This window comes from Saccoglossus kowalevskii, chromosome 8 (assembly GCF_978046115.1).
Source record: "Saccoglossus kowalevskii chromosome 8, keSacKowa6.1, whole genome shotgun sequence".
In the NCBI taxonomy this organism is placed as follows: domain Eukaryota; kingdom Metazoa; phylum Hemichordata; class Enteropneusta; family Harrimaniidae; genus Saccoglossus; species Saccoglossus kowalevskii.
The window spans coordinates 14,847,061-14,870,614 of NC_140648.1; the positions used below are offsets into that span (position 1 = coordinate 14,847,061).

At 32.7% G+C, this 23,554-nt stretch overlaps 1 protein-coding gene across 1 annotated transcript in view; it reads right to left on the reverse strand.

The window, feature by feature from the left end:
* Positions 1-4,496: 4,496 nt before the first annotated feature.
* The window catches only part of LOC102810321 (unconventional myosin-X-like), an 86,830-nt gene continuing 67,772 nt past the window's right edge, over positions 4,497-23,554 (reverse strand). The window contains exons 2-26 of the mRNA XM_078011872.2: positions 21,451-21,594; positions 21,102-21,301; positions 20,429-20,592; positions 18,683-18,779; positions 17,680-17,757; positions 15,053-15,212; positions 14,457-14,560; positions 14,092-14,218; positions 13,846-13,964; positions 13,565-13,706; positions 13,004-13,143; positions 12,077-12,174; positions 11,776-11,851; positions 11,159-11,268; positions 10,309-10,514; positions 9,993-10,062; positions 9,736-9,841; positions 9,460-9,559; positions 9,219-9,325; positions 8,533-8,627; positions 8,257-8,436; positions 7,771-7,879; positions 7,284-7,383; positions 6,648-6,781; positions 4,497-5,647 (exon numbers count right to left, since the gene is read on the reverse strand). Of these exons, the coding sequence (XP_077867998.2) occupies positions 5,633-5,647; positions 6,648-6,781; positions 7,284-7,383; positions 7,771-7,879; positions 8,257-8,436; positions 8,533-8,627; positions 9,219-9,325; positions 9,460-9,559; positions 9,736-9,841; positions 9,993-10,062; positions 10,309-10,514; positions 11,159-11,268; positions 11,776-11,851; positions 12,077-12,174; positions 13,004-13,143; positions 13,565-13,706; positions 13,846-13,964; positions 14,092-14,218; positions 14,457-14,560; positions 15,053-15,212; positions 17,680-17,757; positions 18,683-18,779; positions 20,429-20,592; positions 21,102-21,301; positions 21,451-21,594 (2,981 nt within the window). The 3' untranslated portion in view covers positions 4,497-5,632. The remainder of the gene's footprint in view (positions 5,648-6,647; positions 6,782-7,283; positions 7,384-7,770; positions 7,880-8,256; positions 8,437-8,532; positions 8,628-9,218; positions 9,326-9,459; positions 9,560-9,735; positions 9,842-9,992; positions 10,063-10,308; positions 10,515-11,158; positions 11,269-11,775; positions 11,852-12,076; positions 12,175-13,003; positions 13,144-13,564; positions 13,707-13,845; positions 13,965-14,091; positions 14,219-14,456; positions 14,561-15,052; positions 15,213-17,679; positions 17,758-18,682; positions 18,780-20,428; positions 20,593-21,101; positions 21,302-21,450; positions 21,595-23,554) is intronic.

Genomic DNA, 23,554 nt, shown 5'->3' on the forward strand with positions numbered 1-23,554 from the left:
AAAGTGCCATTATTCAGCCATCTTGAATCAGATCATGAAACAAATTGATGTGCATATGTATTAAATTATGTATGATGTATGTGTTAAATTTTGAATGTAATTGGTCCTGGCATGTCTAAGATATAGATACAGACGCAAACATGATCGCATGCATGGATGCACACACGCTCAGAGGTCAATCCATAAGTCAGAAGGCGGCATCTGAACAGGGACTAATAGTACTGGTACCAGGGTAATAATTTTTGTTATACTCGTATCCACATTGGGAATTTGGTAACATGACAAAGAACAAATTTTTACTTTTGTTGTAAACTTTCAATTTGAGTATTAAGCATTTCTTTCGAAAGTAATAGAATTGTACAGATCCAGGGGTATGTACACCTGAGTGGTAGTCAGATTTTCCAGAAAGCACAAAAAAATGCAAGAATTTCACCAGAAAGTACCAAAAACAGTAAAAATCGCCACTTCTGACAATGACATTTGAAATAGTATTGTGGTCTTGAAATGTACCGTATACCGTACACATAAAATAGAAGAACATTTAAAGTATGTACTACATGCAAAATTCAATTGCAAAAGTCCTTCATAGATACCTCTGATTAGACAGACAAAATATCATTGCATTTCGTTTTATTTCTATTAGATATAAATACGCTGTTTAAAATGCATGTACATTTTGAAAATATATGAAAATGTTATATGAAAAGTCTCTTTACAATAAGTCAGTAACTGGTGGGAAAAAATATTTATTTACAAATCTGAAACATGAGGAACCCTCACCAATTCTTCAACTTAATTTATTAACTTATCCCATCGCCAACCCACATGGACAAAGAAAATGGATTTAGTTTTAGAAACATTATAACAATAATAAGTAACTTGTGTAGTGTAAGTTGGCATGGCATCCACTGTTGGAGGCAATTTTTGATAAATCTAAATAATTTCAGATAGTAAGTGGGTGGATTAAAACTTTTCATGTGGAGCATCGTCAGCTTTCTTACTGTGGCATGCATCCATGGTGATTGCAGCAATCTGGTTGATAATTTTTCAATTATTTATGCTATTAATGTAATGCCTCATCTTCATAACATTCATGCAAGTTGGCAAGTTTGACTGTTTCACATCTGCATGGAGAATAGTAGAATTTTGCAAGTGGGTGAAAATTTTGAAATTTTAGACATTTTGTGATATTTAGTTCTCTTGAATGTCTACAAATTAAAGTTACATTCCCATTTTGCAAATCTGTGATGGACCATCCCTAGATCAATATATTCACCATCGAAATGTTATGAATGAGTAATTAACAGGAGAATGTGAATGATTTTTTTGAATGAGTTAGGGTGCTTTGTTTGTCCTCTTCAGGTAGCAGAAATTTAATGAATTACATGAATTAATGAATTGTATTTTTATAGCTCATTTAAGATATAACAAAAAGTTAGTTTACGCCATTCAAAAAATACACTGCTGTTTTTACCATACTTAGCAAAAGTACATTTTATCACAATAAGTACTATAATTGTATAAAATACATGCATTGGGAAATAACATTAGTTTAATTGAGAGTGACCAAATAATAAGAGAATGAATTGAAAAAAACACACTATAGAATGAAATTAAGAATACAAACATTTTTTGAATAATACAAACAATTCTAACATATGTTACTACCTGTGGGATCATAGGCATGCTTTTAGTCAGAGTTAAATAAATATAACCTCAATGGAAGCTAGAAAACGTCAACGAAATTTGATTAAACTTCAATACCACAGAAAATATTGTGAAAATAATAAAAAATAGATATGGCAGTAATAAACAGCTGATAAAATATTGTTCGAGACAGGAGAGGTATTCCGAATGAATAAAAATTAATCACGTGATGATTAGAGCATATAATTATGTGCTTAAATCGCAAGAGGTTGTATGAATCGAGTGCCACACAACTCCATGGCATGCAACATGTTCAGGTGCCAGGTGTCACACACTTGAATTTCTTGGAAACAATTCTACAAGTAGTGTATATGCCACACAAGACCCATATCAAATAAGATGACATGAGACGAATGGCAATTGACCTTAGGGCAAATGGCAATCAAGATCTTGTTGAGAGTTAGAGAGTCACAACTGGTTTTTGCCTCTCAAATAATGTTACAGAAGAGAACAGAACGCCCATTTGTGTCTGTCTATTGGTAATGATTTTAACATATTCATTTGATACCACAGCAATTTGTATTGTGACAGACAATCACAGTGATAGTAATATTTGTTTCCTTTTCTTGAAAATCGATTTAAACATAATCTGCAAACCCCATAATCTTTAATAAACAGTTACAGCTTTAATAAAAGGTCATCTGGTTGTGTTTTATGGGGGTGTATCCAGAATATTATTTCACTCAGTTTAAAAATAATAAAAAGAAAAATAATCAAATAAAAAAAAATGCACCAGATTTTACAAATCTTCTGTTTTGTTGGGGTTAATAGAAACCTAACGAACCCCTTCTGTATCTGCACTGGTTTACATGTTTTGTATACATGTATGTCACTAAGACCCTTTAATTGGCATCCTCAAACCGGAAATTGAAAACTGTGACTCCTAGTAGCTTTCCCTGTGCATCTTCAGTTGTAATTAATATAAAATTTATAAAAATACATAAAAGATGATTAGGTATTACTAATAAAAAACACTGAACAGTGATGTAATAATTGCACCAGAGTTTTATAAATGTATTGAATGCATTAACTAATGTCAAATATACAATGGCATATATAAAACATTTGAATGCAAGGCAAAGTGATGACTGTGCTGAGACGGTGAACATGATAAACATAAAAAACCTACCCAATCATTCACTGAACATGAAATGTGTAGGTAAACAGAAAAAATACTCTAGCTTTGCCCATTCACAGAACACGAAATGTATAGATGAACATAAAAACAAAGAAACTACCCTGAGATAGCTCCGCTGTTAGCAATGCACATTTCAATTAAAGAACTGAAGACATCATTAGAAAATGAACAATATGTATAGTATCAAAGCAATCGGACTTACAGTTTTTAACAAGAAGTCGAAAATATCACTTTCTACCAAAAATGACAAAAATATTCACCAAAATTAGAGAATTGAAGATATCATCATGAAATGAACAAATCTGAGAAAGGTCTACATGTAGTACCTATATATGTAATATCAAAGCAATTGAACTTTTGGTTTTTAACAAGAAGTCGAAAATATCAATTTTTACCAAAAATTACAAAAATATTCACCAAAATTAGAGAATTGAAGATATCATCACAAAATGAACAAATCTGAGAGAGGTCCATATGTAGTACCTATATATGTAATATCAAAGCAATTGATCTATTGGTTTTTAACAAGAAGACGAAAATATCAATTTTTACCAAAAATGACAAAAATATTCACCAAAATTAGAGAATTGAAGATATCATCACAAAATGAACAAATCTGAGAAAGGTCTACATGTAGTATCTATATATGTAATATCAAAGCAATTGAACTTTTGGTTTTTAAGAAGAAGTCGAAAATATCACTTTTTACCAAAAATGACAAAAATATTCACCAAAATTAGAGAATTGAAGATATCATCACAAAATGAACAAATCTGAGAGAGGTACACATGTAGTACCTATATATGTAATATCAAAGCAATTGGACTTGCGGTTTTTAACAAGAAGTCAAAAATATCATTTTTTACCCAAAATGACAAAAATATTCACCAAAATTAGAGAATTGAAGATATCATTACAAAATGAACAAATGTGAGAGAGGTCCACATATAGTACCTATATATTTAATATCAAAGCAATTGGACTTGCGGTTTTTAACAAGAAGTTGAAAATATCACTTTTTACCAAAAATGACAAAAATATTCACCAAAATTAGAGAATTGAAGATATCATCATGAAATGAACAAATCTGAGAGAGGTCTACCCAAGGTACATATACACCAAGTATCAAAGCATTCAGGCTTGTAGTTTTCAAGAAGAAGTCGAAAAAGTAAAACATTGACACGGACGACGACGCCGGACGACGCCGGACAATCACTCATATGATAAGCCCCGCTCGACAAAGTCGACAGCGGAGCTAACAAAGAAACTACCCTATCTTTGCCCATTCACAGAACATGTACTGTGTAGATGAACATAAAAACAAAGAAACTACTCTACCTTTGCCCATTCACAGAACATGAAATTGGTAGATGAACATAAAAACAAAGAAACTACCCTATGTTTGCCCATTCACAGAACATGAACTGTGTAGATGAACATAAAACATAGAGAAATTATTCAAGCCTTGCCCATTGACTTAATATGAAACATGCAGATGAACATAAAAACAGAGAAATGATTCAAGTCTTGCGGATTTTATAAAACCCAGATATTTATAATGAAAGCTAATTGGTGACAAATATCACTTTTAGCTTTTACCTCCTATGACAGTGAAGAACAAGCTACAAAAATACAGACCCACATGTAGGAATTGTTAAAAACTATTTTCATATATTTTATAAAAAAAAATCATTTCCAGTATTACATTCAAAATGTTATATACATGTATATTCAAACAGGTATTGTATTTGTTTTAAGAGTGCATCTCCAATAGGGGCTCATGTGAGCGCAACATGTTGTTTTTGCGGGATTAATATGTACACCAGATACATACACTGGACAATTAACACTTACATTTTTAACAGGTTATTTATGTAAGTGCATGCACTAATAACAGAGGAAATGTGTTATATCATAAAAATATTATATTGCACTAATTTTAATAGCTAAATTATTCAACAATTTGGCTGGAAAAGCCAAAAATGTAAAACATTAAGTAGGGAGTCCAAAAATGTGTTAACTGTCTACCAGCAACAATAAATAAATAAAGTCTGACCAGAAAAGATGAAGTAAAAATAAAAATTAAACTTGCTGATAATTAGAAAATCAGTCGTCATGGTAATTTATACAAAAATCCAATATTTTCTTATTTCTCCTTAACCCTTTATTTGGGGCCACACAGTTTCCAATATACCATTTTAAATGTGCAAAACAATGCCAACTGCAAAAATAATACATGGGTTGCATTTTGAGGTACTGGCATATGTACTGTATTTGAACATAACAGTCACTATTATTGCATCTCTTTTTTCTTAAGAAAGATTGTTTTAAAAATGTTTAGCACACTAGGATACTTCAAGGATAAATGGCAGGCTAAATACCAATCTGACTAAATATTGGATAGTATCAGAAATATGCAACCATAGTATTTTAAATGATATTTTAGATGATTTTCCAAGCAACCTGGTCATCAATTCAATTTCTTCAGAAATGATACTCCACTAACTGTTATACAAAATGGCTGCCAAATCTCCCACTCAAAATGGCTGCCAAATCTCCCACTCAAAATGGCTGCCAAATCTCTCACTCAAAATGGCTGCCAATTTAAAATGAGCAACTGAGGTAGGTTGTTTACTAAGGAGACAATACATTGGACCACCTATCTCTCTTTTTAATTATATATTTCAATGCATCTCTTTTTTTACTACTTCAGTACTTCTCTGTGCTATGATACTCATTGGCATGCTATTTCTATCTGTAACAATACATGTTCATTTCCATCCATCTTCATCTCGGTAAAGCCTAGAGTAAGAGACAAAATACATTTAGATTCCTCTAGCAAAGAAGCTGAATTAATTCTAAGTCTCGTAAACATTATTATTTAGGTTATCTTTAATATTAAAAGATTATTTCAATACTTATTGTAGACAAGGCAAGTTCAATCACAACATGAATCATTGCACATTACTCACCTTTATTTCTGTTAATTGCTGTGGTACATGTAATGAGTTATTGTTATGTTCAATCACAACATGAATCATTACACATTACTCACCTTGATTTCTGTTAATTGCTGTGGTACTTGTAATGAGTTATTGTTATGTTCAATCACAACATGAATCATTACACATTACTCACCTTGATTTCTGTTAATTGCTGTGGTACTTGTAATGAGTTATTGTTATGTTCAATCACAACATGAATCATTACACATTACTCACCTTGATTTCTGTTAATTGCTGTGGTACATGTAATGAGTTATTGTTATGTTCAATCACAACATGAATCATTGTACATTACTCACCTTGATTTCTGTTAATTGCTCTGGTACATGTAATGAGTTATTGTTATGTTCAATCACAACATGAATCATGACACATTACTCACCTTGATTTCTGTTAATTGCTGTGGTACATGTAATGAGTTATTGTTATGTTCAATCACAACATGAATCATTACACATTACTCACCTTGATTTCTGTTAATTGCTGTGGTACATGTAATGAGTTATTGTTATGTTCAATCACAACATGAATCATTGTACATTACTCACCTTGGTTTCTGTTAATTGCTCTGGTACATGTAATGAGTTATTGTTATGTTCAATCACAACATGAATCATGACACATTACTCACCTTGATTTCTGTTAATTGCTGTGGTACATGTAATGAGTTATTGTTATGTTCAATCACAACATGAATCATTGTACATTACTCACCTTGGTTTCTGTTAATTGCTCTGGTACATGTAATGAGTTATTGTTATGTTCAATCACAACATGAATCATGACACATTACTCACCTTGATTTCTGTTAATTGATATGGTACATGTAATGTATTATCTTTATGTTCAATCATAAGATGACCTCTCCGTGGTGACACTCCAGTCACTTGAACCAATTCACCCTTCCTCAAAATTTTCTCTCCAGAACCTTCTGTGAAAACAGCAACCATATACTAAAGTCAGTATTGTCATCTCTTTTTTTAAGTGACATAATTGAATTATGATAAAAAAAAATTGGCAGTGGAAGAATGTTAATTGTTTCATTTTTTTTTTACTGAAATTTTAGCAATTGAATGGTGGACTGAATTTTACCAAGGTCAGTGTGACTTTCGTAACTTTGTCAACATTATATAATTGTAAAATTTCACAATTTTTCATAATTTATGAAATTATCTCATGAAATTAAAGTGGATTAACTTGAGCACCATCATTTTTCCCGCCAAATCTTTTTAATAAATTATCATAATTTATTAAAACTTTGAAAAAAAAAAGGATGTTTTATATTGTGAAAGTTGACAAAAGATGACTCTGGCAACATAGATATCAAATCCAGATGTATTCAGTGAAGTCCCAAAATGCATCTTTCTAATGGTGTTGTAGATGGTGCCCTCACTGGTGAATATAAATACTACTTCTGTTTTTTAACTGCTCACCTGGAAAGCTATGTTTCATAACTCGACACTGTGGGAAACCCATTTTCATATTACCAGTGACAGTGTATGATCTACTTGATGGCAATGGTGGTGGACTATCCTGAGAAACAAAAATAAACCATTGCAATTAATATTTGGTGAATATAGTCTCTGGTATTAATACAATTAGTGTTGGACTTCTTCAATGAATCCCCTATACATTTAACAATAGAGTACCAGTACTGTAAAATACTTCATTTTAGCTGGAATTAATTTTCGCTGAAAAGTCTTTTTGACTGTTTTGTATGGAATTTATTTTCACTGATTTTTAGTGAGTTGAATGTAAAATATAAGGAAAAAAGGATATTTGCTGGATTTTATTTTCACTGACTCATTCGTTCAGCAAAAATAGTGAAAATAAAATCCAAGCGAAAAAAAAGTATTTTACAGTAATTTGTAATGTATTTGAATGTCACCTGCAGAATAATGCAAGATTGAAAATACTTACCATATCAAGGCCATACAGATAACAGGTTTGTTGTATGGTTTTAATATCACAACTTTCATTCTCGATGACTCTTTTTCTGCTTCTTTCAATTTCCTGATACATCGGTGATCTAAAAACAAAGCAGGTTTATGTCACTGTGTTCTAGTGGTGCTTTTAATTACAGTAACAAACATACTCCACTTCAGAACATCTGTAATGTGTTACTCCTGTCACTGTCACTCATGTCACATAACATATTGTATTCATTATTATTTTATTGCTGTCAACTAAAGGAAACTGTGTTTCTAAAGAAGCGGTGAATTTATTATTAATCAATGGAAGTTCTGAGCCTTACTAAAATAAAGTGTTTGTCTATCATAAACATCAAATAAGTTCAAAATTCAAACCTACTGCTTCTGAGAGCCTAGTACAATGTTATGTTGAGATGCAAATCAATCATTGGAGACGTGTTTTTAATAGAGCTAATATGGTACATAGTATACCTACCTTCTTGACATAAGCTGCTCGTGGTTCTGTGTTCTAATCCGAAGTTTCTGCTCTAGTGTTCTTTTCAGTGATGGCCAATTTTTAAGGCAAGCAAGCTTCCTGACATGTGATTGGATGACTGTTGCGGCTTCTTCTCGCTTCTGGTATCTCAGATGTTCCAAGCTCTGCCGTGCACCCTCACTTTGAACATAAATAACAATATACAATTTCAGAGAGTGTGAAACTGAAATTATCCTTAATTATCCAAATTGGAATGTGTACTGATGAATATAATACCTGAGAAAAATATGTCTTTTGCCCATTGCCCAGTTTGTACTTGTATAGGGCATCTTACTGTCATCTAATGCCTTCAGAAATGAGTCTAGTATTGCCTGTAAAGAAAGTACAGAAATAGCATAAAGGAGGCATTCTCTGCAAGTACAAGTTACCGTATTATTCTATAATTTATATGTTGGACTGAATTAATTATATTCACTGATTATTACACATCTATGTCCAGATTGATATAATCAGTATACTCAATTGAAACCAGTGTTGGATTCATGTTTTCACTAACAAACATACATCTGTGAAGGATATTGGAACATTCAATTACAAAACACTTTCCCATTTTAAAATTAGGCCATTTTCACCAATACACGTAACTCCAAAAATGTATAAGCTACCCATGCCAAAATTTAACTTAACCAAAATCATTTGATAATATATCCACTTGAGTTATCCTGGCCACAAGAAAGTATTAATAACATCAAGGACGACAGACATGGTAACTCCTATACCCCATCATTTCATTACCATCATGGGAAAGATAAATATAGATTGACACACAGGGGGTCAGTCAAGTTGATCACAGACTCGGTCTATGGTCACATGGTCTATGATCAGATCAAAGTAAAACAAGTGACAAGATCCCAAGAATGCAATAAATTGATGTGACAAATTTAAATTTATAAAGCTCTTACTTTTGTGTCTTCTATGGCCTTCTCTTCACTCCTCCTAAGTCTTTTATGCCTTGATAAGAATTTATATCGGTGATTAAAAGATCTGAATCTCATCTTGTGTGGATAACCTACAAATGCAAGGAGATTTTTTTGTTATTTTGGGACAAGATAAATATATTGAACTACTGCTCAGTATTTTTAATAATGTATATATCAATGAGTTAATAATACAATAGATAGTATAGGCACAATCAATTATTACCTCCAGCCATGAGATGTACAGTTTCTAAAATCTGTAATGCCCTGATTTGTTTTCTGACAACATTCAAATCAAATATTGATGGTGCTTCCTGATAGTTCGGCTAAAGAAAGAAACACACATTGGATGTTAGTAGATTTTTTTTCAAGAAACACAGAAACATTTTCATCAGTAAAAACTTATCACACATTCAGTTGGCCACAGAGGGCAGTGTTGGTAAATAAAAACAGAAGAATAAATTTGGTGACCAATGAGGGCAGTAACAAATAATCAACTTACCCTGATGCACAGTACAAAATGTGGCTTGGCATGCATCAAAGTTTTCAGTAGATTGTCTAATCTACTCTGAAAATCCTGAGAAAATGTCCTCCTACCTTCACCATTCCTAGGAAATAAAATGGAAAATAATACTCTCAAGTCACGAGCAAAAATGCATACTGGGAAAATGAATACTTGTTTTCCCTGTTCATTATAAATGTTATGTATTGCTCTCGCATAACTATTATATACAGTGTAAAAATGTGTCCAACACGTACCCGGATACAGTATCCGAATAAGAAGATGGAGATGGCAGAATTCTGTGATAATTACCCTTTGGGATACCACCTGAAAATAAAAAAAAAATAACACTTAAAAATTAAGTAAATATGAAAAGCAACACTTCAGTGCCAGTCAATATACACCTTCCAGATCTAAAGTACTGCTTGATGCCCAGAATTTGGCAAGGTGTTGAGAATGGTGGAATTTTTTTGCCATTACTGGTAACCTTGTTTTAAAACATGCCTGCCATCTTGGAAAAATTCGTTGACATGATGAAAGGAAAACACATGTACAATAGCAATACCATCTTACCATTTTTGTTTTGTTCTTTGAGTTCACTGGTAAATAAATGTGTTGCAAACCCAAAATTACAATTCTGACGTTGGAAGATATTAATGATGTCATCACCAACGATATCTCTATTGCGTTCTACCATATTTGAAGAGCTATACGCTACACTACTGACGTAATGAACAATACCAAAATTGTATGTGCTTCTTTCCTCTGGTATGAAAAACCTAGAATGAAAGGTTGACAAATTAGTAGCCTGTATATATTACGCATCTGCAGGTACATTTGTAGACACAGACTCTAAAATGTTTAATTTTCGGAAGTACCAGTTTTCGCAATATGACAAAAAAATCACAAAAACGTGTCTTTTGTGAAAATTAGTACTAGTATAACATCGCCTGCTATGTTTTTTTCCATTTATTTCGGCAAATCTCAGAGACTTTGAGCAGACGAAAAAGAGAACGTGACTATTTTGCAACAAGCATGTACTGTAAAATGACTAATTTTTCTTGGGTTTAAATTTCACTGATTTATTACCATTTCAGGCATATTCAATGGGTTTAAAATTCACGGTTTTATCATTTAGATAATGTGTTCTATGCTAAATTTTACATATTCACTTGGTTTTAATTTAGCGCATTTTCCAGTAAGCGAAATAAGTAAAATTAAAACCCAGTGAATAATTAACCCCTTTACAGTACATATCCTCTGATGAGTATTGATAAGAAAGTGTGCAGAGTGTGCATATGTTCAGTACTAGTAAACGCAGTACTAAGAAACACACTTGTTTAGAATTCTATGACAATTTACAGATGATAAGAACATGCTAACTTATTAATTTCATGATGCAGAGAGGACTGTGTTTCAATACCTGTCATGTGTACTATGTTGTGCTCCGATGTTTTGTACGAACGATGCACATGTACTTTTACTCTCCATATTTGCACTCTCTTTATCTAAATAGTGGAATATACCAGTTAGCTAGAAAGAATCAAACAAAGATATTAATGTACTTCTGTTGCAACAATAAGAAAATGATGAACGACATGCAATTGGGGACAGCTTTTGTACTGATAAATAAATCAAACACTATAGACCATATTTTTGACTACAAAAGTTATTTTAATTTACCACTTTTTTGTAATGTATTGATTTCACATATTTAAATTCAACCAATAACCCACACTACACACTATTGGAATTTTAGTAAAAATTGTAATACATAACTCTGCTGGAGGCTATGAAATCTTACTAAAGATGTTAGCAGACACAATTCTGGTTTTATCCAGCCTTCCCTTACAGCAGCTAACAGCACATACCTTTGTTTAAACTAAATTTGTACTATACTTAATGCTATGACACTTGCAAGAAAATGAACAAATATATAACCAACCTTATTAAGCATCTAGTTCCTTGTACTATGATAGATAGTCCATGTTATGTTATAGAAATTAAATTGCTAAGAAATCTAAGTTTGTTAGAACATACCGGTGCTGATATGAGTTCAATGACTGGTGTATTGTCTTGGTAATCAAGATCCACTTCACAGGGAATACCCTCGTCTCTGTAAAATTGAACCACATAATGCATTGATTTTTTAAATATTGTACATTACATTATTTTAAATTTCATTTTTTTATTTGCACTGACTGAAAAAAACAAATCAGTGAAAGAAAATACATTTTTCTTATGTTCACATACATCTTAAATCATGAAAATATTTATGACACATCGATCACACATATATTTAGATATATAAATGGTCACATAAATGAACCAGATGACATACCTACAACACTCCTGTGTACTTTTGAATACATGTATGTTGTAATAATGTTGTAGTGTCTCTGAGCAAAGATTACTACAAAGCTGCTCAAACTGATTATTCTGAAAATGAAAAAACAAAACAAATTTAGTGTGAATTTCATAATCAGCAATCAAAAACAGCTTGCATGGAATACACATGGTATGTTCAGTATAACAAACCTTTCTACCATTTAACACAGTGATTCCATAATGTTGATTTATTCATTTCCCAAAATGATCTACCCTCGGAAACATTATATTTTTTCTGATAAAAAAAATGTATGCTGTGTATACACAATACACAATAATACTTTATTATCACCGTAAAAAATTTAAATACAATCTTTTTGGTCTCTGAGTACTGTAGAATACTTTATTTTCGCTTGGAATTTATTTTCGCTATTTTCGCTGAAGGGATGATTCCGTGAAAATAAAATCCAGCGAATATACTTTTTTTCCTATATTTCACATTAAACTCATCAAAAATCAGTGAAAATAAATTCCAAGCAAAATGCCCAAAAAGCCTTTTCAGCGAAAATTAATTCCAGCGAAAATAAAGTATTCCACAGTAATAAAGTTAAACTAATAAACATGAACACACATGGTGATGGGAATGATGCACTATTGTAAATATGTCTATGGTTTAACCTAGTGCATGTCTCTTTTTTGTTGTGCACACTATACATTTGTATTTTGTACATTACCCACTATTTTTTAAGTGACAAACCTGACTGTGTTTAAAACTCAGAAAGTAGTTCGGTACCATATCACATGATACTGATATGGAATTTATGAAATGTATAACACCATGTCTATTCGTATGATAAAATAGAGTACTGGTATTACAATTATTAGCTATTACTAGTACTATCTGCCATGTGGTACTCATTAAACATACAAGGAAGGTTACCTGTGTATTTTCAAATCCAAACATGTCCACAATGCTAATAATACCATCGCCAAGACCACCACAATGTGTACTGGCACTTGATGATTGATTGACTGACAGTTTAGATGTAGCTGGCGATGGGTGTTTAAAATTTTGATTTTCTAGAATATAAGAAACAAAAACAAAACAGGTTATGCATTACGTATTAAAATGCTGGTGTCAGCTATTCTGAAAAAAGAAGAAACACATACAGTTTTAAAGTCTAACGTTTACCTAATCATTTTTATTTACTTTCACTTTTTCTAGAACTTTGAACTGAGTGTGCATTTATATTGCTCACAAGTATATTAATATTAGGCAGAAAGATATATATTATCCAAAGCAATGAAAACATAAGAAAATACTTTTCCCCTTCACTCAGCATGTGACAAGAAGCCTCATTTTTAGTTAAAGACAACAACCAACTGTGAGGGCACCTGACATTTGAGAATTGCAACAAATTAAAAGGAATCAAAATAACATGACAAATTTAATGTCCCACCAGAGAATACCAACAAAAACAGGTTTGAACTATGACCTCACCTCCAGAATGGTGCACATCATCACTGCTACTGGAATGCCCTGAATTTGATCCCGGCCTTCTTAAACTATTTGCTTTCCGGGTGATGGCAGATACAGTTCTGCAATACAATGCTCTGGCAAGGTTATCCCTAGTGGTATTGGCCTGTCAAAAAAATGAAATCCAAATATATATTCAGCACTGGAGGCAATACTGCTATGAAGTATCTACAAGAGTTATTGTGATTGGTAGAACAATGTCACATGACACACACTGACCAATCACACACCAGGAATTGACTTACAGTAGGAGCATCACATGGTGATTTAAATATCTGTCCCCTCATGTTCCGTGTTCTGGTCGTCAGCCCTCGATATAATGAAACACCAGATACACCCAATAAAGCTGCTACTGCTTTTATTTCTGAAATGATAATTGCATTATTAATTATTTGTTTTTAACAATTATTTTACACTTTAAAACTAATAAGTTAAAGTTTAAAATCCAAAGTATATTTCAAGTAAAATATAAATGATTCAATTTTTTTTACCATTATTGCCTTTGATATCCAGCTCCAAGCCATCACTTTCCACAAACTCAATATTGCCTAGCAACATGATAGCTGCAAGTATCCTCATCACATCAGAGAATGGAATACCAAGAATTTGCAAGGAACTCTGGGTAAAATGGAAATAAGTTTTAATATTTTCAGTTCAATATAACAAAACATTGTTACATATCATATATATTGGTAAAAAACAGATATATATCGTAATTTCAATCACACACCAGTATATTTCTGAGTTGGCACTTAGTGTTTATAGGTGAGCAAATTATCAGCCATTACAAAATAGAATCCTATCGCAAGTAGTTATGTATATTTTTATAAATTCACACATAATGTTGATATCATACCTTCCAAACTTGGAACTTCTGACAGTCTTCGTCAACATCCACGTTTAATAAGTGATTTAAATATTTCAGATTGTGGGAGGAGTATCCTTGTAAATGAAGTTTTACTGCAAATTAAGATGAATTTAAGATTACTACTGTTGTTGCTTTTTTAAATCAAATATGATAGTATGGAGTAAAATACAATTTGTTATTTTCTACATGAAAATCGAATTAGGTTTGAAAATGAGAACAGGTTTATACACCCCAATGCAAATTAGATTAAAAGAACTTCATCTACTGCTCAAATTAATTATATTAATTGTGTTCCCAACTAAGAGTTGTGCAACTTAATCAGAATTAGAACCTCCTCAAAAATAAATTAGTTTAAGATGGTATTCTCTATCCACAGTATGTTTTCTTAAAGTGATTTTCAATGATAAATAGAACATTTAAATTATAGCCAGCCAGCTCCGATAGTCCTGTAAATTGATACTGTTCATCAGTATGTCGCCCTCTATAGTTCATAATAATCATACTCTTGTTTTTTCAATATAAAGTTTATGATGCAGATTTAAAATGAAATACATATGCCAATACATGTTTACATTGAGACAAACCTCTTTCATCTTGTGAGAGACCTGACAGCATGTGATAGAATATATGATAGCCTTTCTCGTGAGGTGATGTTTGTATTACCCTGGTTTCATCCACAAAATAACAATGTATCTTGGTTCGAAAAATAACACCTTCTGTTACATGCACTTCTGTGTAATAACCCTAAAAAAAGAGAGACAGAAAGTGCTTAGTTAATAATTAACCCAATTATTGCTAACATTGTCACTTTTTCTCAATGTTACTAGATGGTTAGAAACATTACAGAACGTGCTCCTTGAAAGCCTCGGTTCCCGTTTATACTTATTCAAAGAACAAACATTCACACAGTAACAAAAGCATTTTGATTTCAGTTCCTGTGAGTCATAGATTATTTTAATTCCAAATACCAGCTCGTGAATGTGCTTGGTTGTTTTCCTTACTTAGTCACAATAACGTGATACAACTTCACAACTTCTGGGTCACATGATCGTATGACTGCCTTCAGCAGGAGAAATAATCAATTTCCACTTATTTGAGTTCTATTCAAAATAGTATATAGTTGTACATGCTATACTAAAAAAGGTTCCCACTAAAAAAGACTGTAGATTATTGTAAAACAACATCATTTCCACTAGTTGCCTGCTAAATTCTGTGCTATTTACAGTGACGACATAACGCAAATTATAAGTAAACAGCAACGTGCTTGGAAATTAATTTCACTATTTAGGCGAAAGGGGTAAATCTACCAAAGTACAATCTAGTGGGAAATAATTTTATTCCTATCGTTGGCATGTGTTCATGCCAAATCAGTGAAAATTTGCTGTGTTATGTGCTAATAAATTACAGATGAATTACAATCGTTTTCACTAAACATTGGACAATCAGATTGTGGTAAATGTTGATACATCAGAGCAAGTACCTAATGAAATTGTCACTGATTTTATCACTACTAATCAAAACATCATTACTGTAGCCTAAACATGTTTCATACAATGTATAACTGTCTGTACTCAACTCATTTACATAAAATGTTACGTTTGTGTGTGTCCCAGTAGTGTGTCCAGACACCCAGAGCATATAACGCGGGAAAGTCGGGAGTACATGTAATTTGTTGACAAAATGCAGTCTCATAATTCGACACACAATTTAGTGTACGACAGAAAATTGTTGAACTTTACTTAAATTGGCTGTCGTGTAGTCAATTTGCACAACAAACTAGGGTGTCAAAAAGTACTGCGAATAATATATGCACTAAACTTATTACTAGCGGTGATGTTTCAGCTGGGAAGCACGTTCTCGCCAAGGGGCTTTCGCGGTCAGTCGACAAGCCCCTGTGCTCGGACCTACGGCCTTCGATGGATGGCCGGACCAAATACTAGTATTTTTTGCTTCCTACGACCTTGTAATTGCTGCAAAGTCAACGACTGACATTAACGAACAACGAATGCTTGAATTTATCGATAACATTTCTGATTTTAGACCAGAACAGCTGCACTGGTTTGACGAGGCGTCTGTCATTCGTACTTAGTCTACTGGAAACCGGCGTTACGGGCATACAGAAATTGGTACACCGACGACAGAAATACAGCGGTTTGCGTCTAATATTAATCGAACAATCTGATATCATTGTTGGACCTTCCAATGCGATAGAAATGATGAACTTTTTCTTTGAAGCAGTCAATGTAGAAGACCTCTTTGGAAATCGTTGTTTGGCACCGGGATATTGTGTAATCAAGGATAATTGTGGTTTTCATCCCGCCAGGATTGTCGAACCTAATTTGAAACATTTATTACAACAGCAAGGAGTGCACCTAATTTTTCAACCACCATACAGTCCCCAGTATAATCTGTGAACAATGTTTTCGGTCTATAAAATCGTATTTGGGGGGAAACCAGGAATTTTCCTATAGATTTACTGAGTTTGCTACAGCAGACGCCATTGGTCACATCACACCCGGGGCATGTCAAATTTTTGATAGAGAAAGTGTGATTTGCTTTCCGCCAAAAATAGGTCAATACGAACTGAAATGGAAGGCAACTTGTACCAGTATTAAAACAATATATGTTCACTTGTATTTCCTTGATGATTTGCAGACGAATAGCCTGCATTCGCCTTAAAAAAAGCAATCTGTTCGCATAGACAGTCAACAAAATTTTGATATGACATGCACATAAACTCGTTTTCTGTAACATAGATGGGAACAATTCTGTCCTCCGTGTAATAAGTAAAATGTAGCTTGAAAAGATATTCAGCCATTGTCAAAATAGCATTGTAAATCAGCAATGCTGGTCAGAATTCACACTGTTCACGCTAAAAAAACGAAATGTCTTGCGCAAACAATAAAAGAGAAAATGGCGCCTTGGACTCAGACAGGTATACATTGTATCAAAAATGTTTATGCTACAGTTATAATGTTTTGATTAGTGGTGATAAAATCAGTGGCAATTTCATTAGGTACTTGCTCTGATGTATCAACATTTACCACAATCTGATTGTCCAATGTTTAGTGAAAACGATTGTAATATAATTCACAGTATAGTTCATTAGTTCCTCCATCAAGTGAATGAGATACAAGTCAGTCATGAGAGCACGTATCTGCTGTCAGTACATATATGTATTGTATAGATGTGAAATTAAAGAATGTCTTACCATCCGTGACGATTCAGAATTATGCACAGTCTTGGCAGTCCCCAGGGACCTCAACACAGTCACTGCTGCCGAAACATGCTGTTTAATTGGAAATGAATAATAACACACTTTGAACAAATGACAAATAAATGTAAAATGTCACAAAAATAAATTAATCCACAGTAATTTGCTTATTAACTTATTTATGTGATTACATTTTCAAACTTGCTAGGATTTCAAGAGTCAAATTTTTTCACTGAATTTGCATCAGTGAAAAACACAAAATTATGAATCACTGTGTTCCTAAAATAAGTGACAACCAAATTTTGTTCTCAAGATCATCAAATCTAAAAAAGTCCTAGCAGCGAAAATTCAATAGTCCACAATATTTGTTTCGTGTTAGCAGACAGAACCCATATGTAAACGCTGAAGTCATCTTGTGTCACACTAGTTGCACACCCTTATCATTATCTATCCTTGATACTGGATACACAAAGCTGTAAACCATGAATGTTTTCACAGGTGTCTCAATTATTTGCCATCAATAGTTTTCATTGAGCAATGCTGTCGTATCGGATTACCTTTTTTAATTGGATAGTAGGGGCACTGATATATGGAGGGCACATCTGTGCAAATACATCTATTTTATTGACAGGTACATTTTTATTTATAAACAAATTGGCAAATATCACTTGAATTGAAAATAATAACACTGCAAACTCAATTTAGCCCGATATAAGCTTAGTTTATTTTAGTCCTTTATTTAAAGCGTGGTGGTCGCCGCGCATCGCGTGTTCGAATTTCATGTAAATAAACAATGTATTTTACACACATTGTATACGTCACTATGAGTCCCATATCAAACAGGATGCTGCAGGACGACTGCCACCCTTTAACTTGGTAGAACAGTTCTGCTTAGATAGTAGATACATCATAGAATAGTATGGAATGGCTTCCAGCGGCATTTCAACTTTTGACTTTTAATATGCTAAATCTGGCTATATTGATGACCTATTGGTCATACCTTGAATGCATCAGTTCCTGGCCCTCCTCCTGCCACATCAAACAATTGTCTCAGCAGTAGCAATGATGAATAGGTTTTGCCACTCCCACTTTCCCCACTACAAAAATAGAAATCAAAGAAAGCTTAGAAAGAACTCCCGTGTGCTGAGAGTATTGGAGACACATTAAAAATTAATTCAAAATGGAAACGCAGAAAACTAATTATGCAAATAAGGTAACTAATATTAACAGATTTAAGTGTAAAACTAATAAGGTCTGCACAATGTACCAAGTTACATTGAAATGTGATTAGAACCAAAAAAATATTAATTATTATGCTAATTAGAGAATTAATATGAACACATTTTAACCCAAAATTAATCAGGCTGTCTATTGTCCTAGAGCATTTATGTAGCAAGTTTTATTCAAATGTGATGATCAATACTTCAGATATAGTATTAATTAATTATGTTAATTAAGTGATTAATAAGCATAAATATTTACCAAAAACTAATATGGTGTATAGTCCTAAGTTCATTAAAATGTGATGGGTACTCTTTAAAAGTTATATTGAAACCCAATGAGTGGTTTTTAGACATCAGTGCAACAGCCATAGAACAGCAAAAAATTAACTAATAATGCAAATTAGGTGATTAATATGCACAAATATTGACCCCAAAACTAATTAGGTCTCTGCACAGTCCTCAAGTAACTATGTACCAAGTTTCATTGAAACGTGATCATTACTACCGGTACTCGAAATATCAAAAGCTGAAAATTAATTAATTATGTAAATTAGGTAATTAATATGTACTGATATTACCCTAAAAACTATCAGGTCTGTGCAGTGTCATATGACATCTATGTACCAAGTTTTATTGAAATTGTTATGATTAGCCGAAAATTGATTAATCATTATGTAAATTAGGTAATTAATAATATTAATAGATTTTTACCCAAACTAATCAAATCTGCGCATTAGTTCAGAGCATCCATGTGCCAAGTTTCATTGAAATCCAATGAGTGGTTCTTCAAAAATCAGTGGAACAGTCATAGAACAGCTTAAAATCAGTTAATTATCATGCAAATTAGGTAATTAATATTCATAAATTTTTACCCAAACCTAATCAACTCTGCGAATTATCCCAGAGCATCTATGTACCAAGTTTCACCAAAATTTGATTAGTGGTTCTTGAGATAACGGTGGAACAAAAAAGTGACATACATACATACATTTGTGTACATACATACATACAGACATACAGACAGACATACAGACAGGGTAACTGCAAAGACTCCCTTTTGTGCTTCGCACACGGGAGTCAAAAAGTAAAACCACTGAAACATTTCCCAATATACCCAAAGGCCTTAGCAGTACCAATGGCCAATAGTTTGTCCTATTCTTGCTTTCACCATTGGAAAGATAATATAAATGGAACTGTCAGAGCCTCACCCTGTTGAACGTGATCTTAAAATGTAGTTATTCCCAACATTTTTGGTTAGATGAAGTCAAAGGAGTGACTCAATATGCATTAACTATGGTATTTGGACCAGTCCATGTGATGATGGGGGAGAATGGAACATTATTTGAGGGGCAAGTCCCATGAGATTTAAGTCATAACTAACATCTATTATCAATTAGTCAGTCATTGCGTAGATATCTATTTTGTCACCTGCGACTTTCCAAAAGTTAGCACTGAGAACCATAACTGAAATACATGTAGTTTTATATTTAATCCACTATGACAAGAGCAAAGTAACAGCTTACCTGAGTACAATGGCTTGTGAACATCCTGTTTCTGTTTGTAGTCTAACAGCATCCTTCACTACATTCAATAAATATGGATGATTTTCCCCACCATGGTGTAATGCATTTTCTATTGGAGTACCTTTGTATGGGTTCAACGATAGCAGGATGGGACCAATTTTTGTCTGGAATTCAACAATTTTAATACAGATTACACCAAATGTTTTATAAACATTAGAGTTATTAGTAATTTTTTAACTTTCTTTTTTTACAATTTTTTTTTCAATTCCATACGCAAGTTAGTAGCATAAAATCAAAAAATATATTCCAACAAAATGATATTTCTATTCTTGGAAGCGGAGCTACGTCACAAAACATTCTAAGACAACAATCAACAACAAACACAGATCATTGGAAGTATTATGAAATTACCAACTCCATATATCACTATTTGGTGATTCTACTTTAAAAATAGGGGGGATAGCTATATATACAGGAGTTTCGTTAAGAGCCGGTCGCCGGCCATACGACCCTGCTATACTTTCTGCCCTCTCGACTGCCTACGTCGGTCTCGCTGCAGCACTTTGCGCTGCTGAGAGCCTTTCTATTTATTTTTTGGCCTGTTTTTACAGGATGTTGGCCTGCTATTAAATACATTTGTGAATGCCCTGATATACATGGGATAAATACTTACATAACAACATCCTTTGTTCCATCTATGTTGTAGTGTTTTTAGAATAGAATCTTCTGTTAATGGACCGTATAAATGTATAAGATCTTCTAAATCAATCTTGTTTTCTTTTCTTTTTACAATACTGGCAGTATTTTCAGCTTTACCATTCACAGCGGAAAGTCCACTCTGTTGTTCAGAACCCACAATGAAGTCCCCAAGATCTGTAATAAAATTGCACAATAAAACAATAACGCAAACAAATTTTTTATGGCAAGAAAAAAACATGCACAAATAATATAGGAAATAAAAACAAAAGAAAATATGAATTTCACCACCGAGGGCAGTATCCATTTTATTACTATTACCGTACCTTCTGCATCCTGAAGTCCATCATGGCAACCATTTGTGGTACCATTGGCAGTTTTCACAGCAATTGATGTTCGTAATGACACCAACTCACTACTTAAAGCTGTAAGTTGTTCTCTCAACAAAACAACCTCACTGGATGAAGCAGCTGTTAAGAAAACAGATGTAAAATGTTACAATATTACTCACTGTAACATATGTAAACAAGCAGTCATCTACTCTCGCAAACATCTATGATATATTTGTCTACTTTTTCTCATTCACTGTAACACATAAGAAGCACAGTGTTCTCATCTCTGGTCTTATCTTTTCTAAGACAATAATCCTCTAACAATGATACACTATTTTATCATTGAAAAAAGCTATGACATAATGGAAAAAATGTCTATATAGTGAATTTGACTCTTTCCAGAAAAGCACCAAGAAGTGTGACCTCGAGGGGTCATCAATAATTCCTATTATTATTAATTTTCTTTCATATTATCACATACATTATTATAAACTTTACTATAATAAAGTTGTAATGTTAGACAAACTTATTTGAAAGCCATTTCAATTTTGAGTCAGTTGGCCAAAAATCAAATCAGAAAGTTATGGCACTTATGAGTTATACTGTTTTAAGACCGGTGCATTGTGCTGTTTATCTAGTTATTATTTGTCTTCACTACAATAAATCCTGTCATGCATGGCTGTTCAAATTCTGCTTCGGGAGTGTGCTAAACAAAACTGACCTAGGAAGTACGTAATGTTCGATGTTTGCTTGGACACAGTGAAAACAAAAGTAAAATAGTCTTCCTATAACTTTAAAAGGTAGGGATCTAATGGTTATCCAGAAAAAACAATTGGTGTGCATCTCAGACTAAACTATTGATGGAAAATGCTTTACAATAATATTGATTTTGTAACACAGCCCATCTTCAATCGTCATACAGAGAATTCTGTGTGCGATTTGGTGGCTTGATTGGCACCCTGTGACACTGAAAAATCAATCACAACTGAATCTATGAAACTGATATTTAGTTGTTGGTAAGGCATATATTTACAAATATGAGCATGATAATACTTGATGGAAAATGCTTTACAATAATATTGATTTTGTAACACAGCCCATCTTCAATCGTCATACAGAGAATTCTGTGTGCGATTTGGTGGCTTGATTGGCACCCTGTGACGCTGAAAAATCAATCACAACTGAATCTATGAAACTGATATTTAATTGTTGGTAAGGCATATATTTACAAATATGAGCATGATAATACTATTAAAGCTTTATTTGTGTACAGAATTATATTCTGCATTTTGTCTGTGACAATAAAATTTAAATTTTGCATGTCCATCTAGTCATTGTAAGTGTACATTATTTTACAACACGCTATTTAAACTACATGTTTGTAGATTTTTAGTTGCGTAAAATCAATTTAAAATAAATTTTATGAGAAAACGAATTTAAAATACATTTATTTATCACACAGCTGAACATATTTTAATGTGATGAAATGTATTGGAAACATGGTACTTTTAAAAATACTTTTATTTCACTTACTAATGTATTTAAAATGTGTTTTTTTTGTAATATAAAATCTATTTAAAACCTACTTTATTAATGTATTAGAAATATAAATTTCTATTTTGTAAGGGTATAGTTGTTTTCCAACTAAAATATTTGTGCAGCATTTTGAAAATTTTTATTTATTTTTCTATAATTTATTTGGACCAAATGAACATAATATCACATTTTGATCAAAACTTCTGAAACAAATTTGGAACAAAATATGCAGGTTTATTTTGTGAAAAATTACAAAACTTGACTCAGCATCAAGAAATCATAATCATAAGTAATTAACTAATTTAGGATCAAATCATTAACTTTTGGTTTTCTTTACATGATGCAGATTTGGTGCAGAATTACCAACAATACATTGGTAATCATAACACAGATAAAATATCAATAATAATAATTATTATTACATGCGTCATGCCACCCCCCTTCACAAACAATAAGATGTATATTACCAATAGCAATTACAAACCTTGAACCGAATTTATATGAAGGACACACACAGCTTTGTTATTTAGGATAAGTTCAGCTGAGAGATTATTCAAACGCA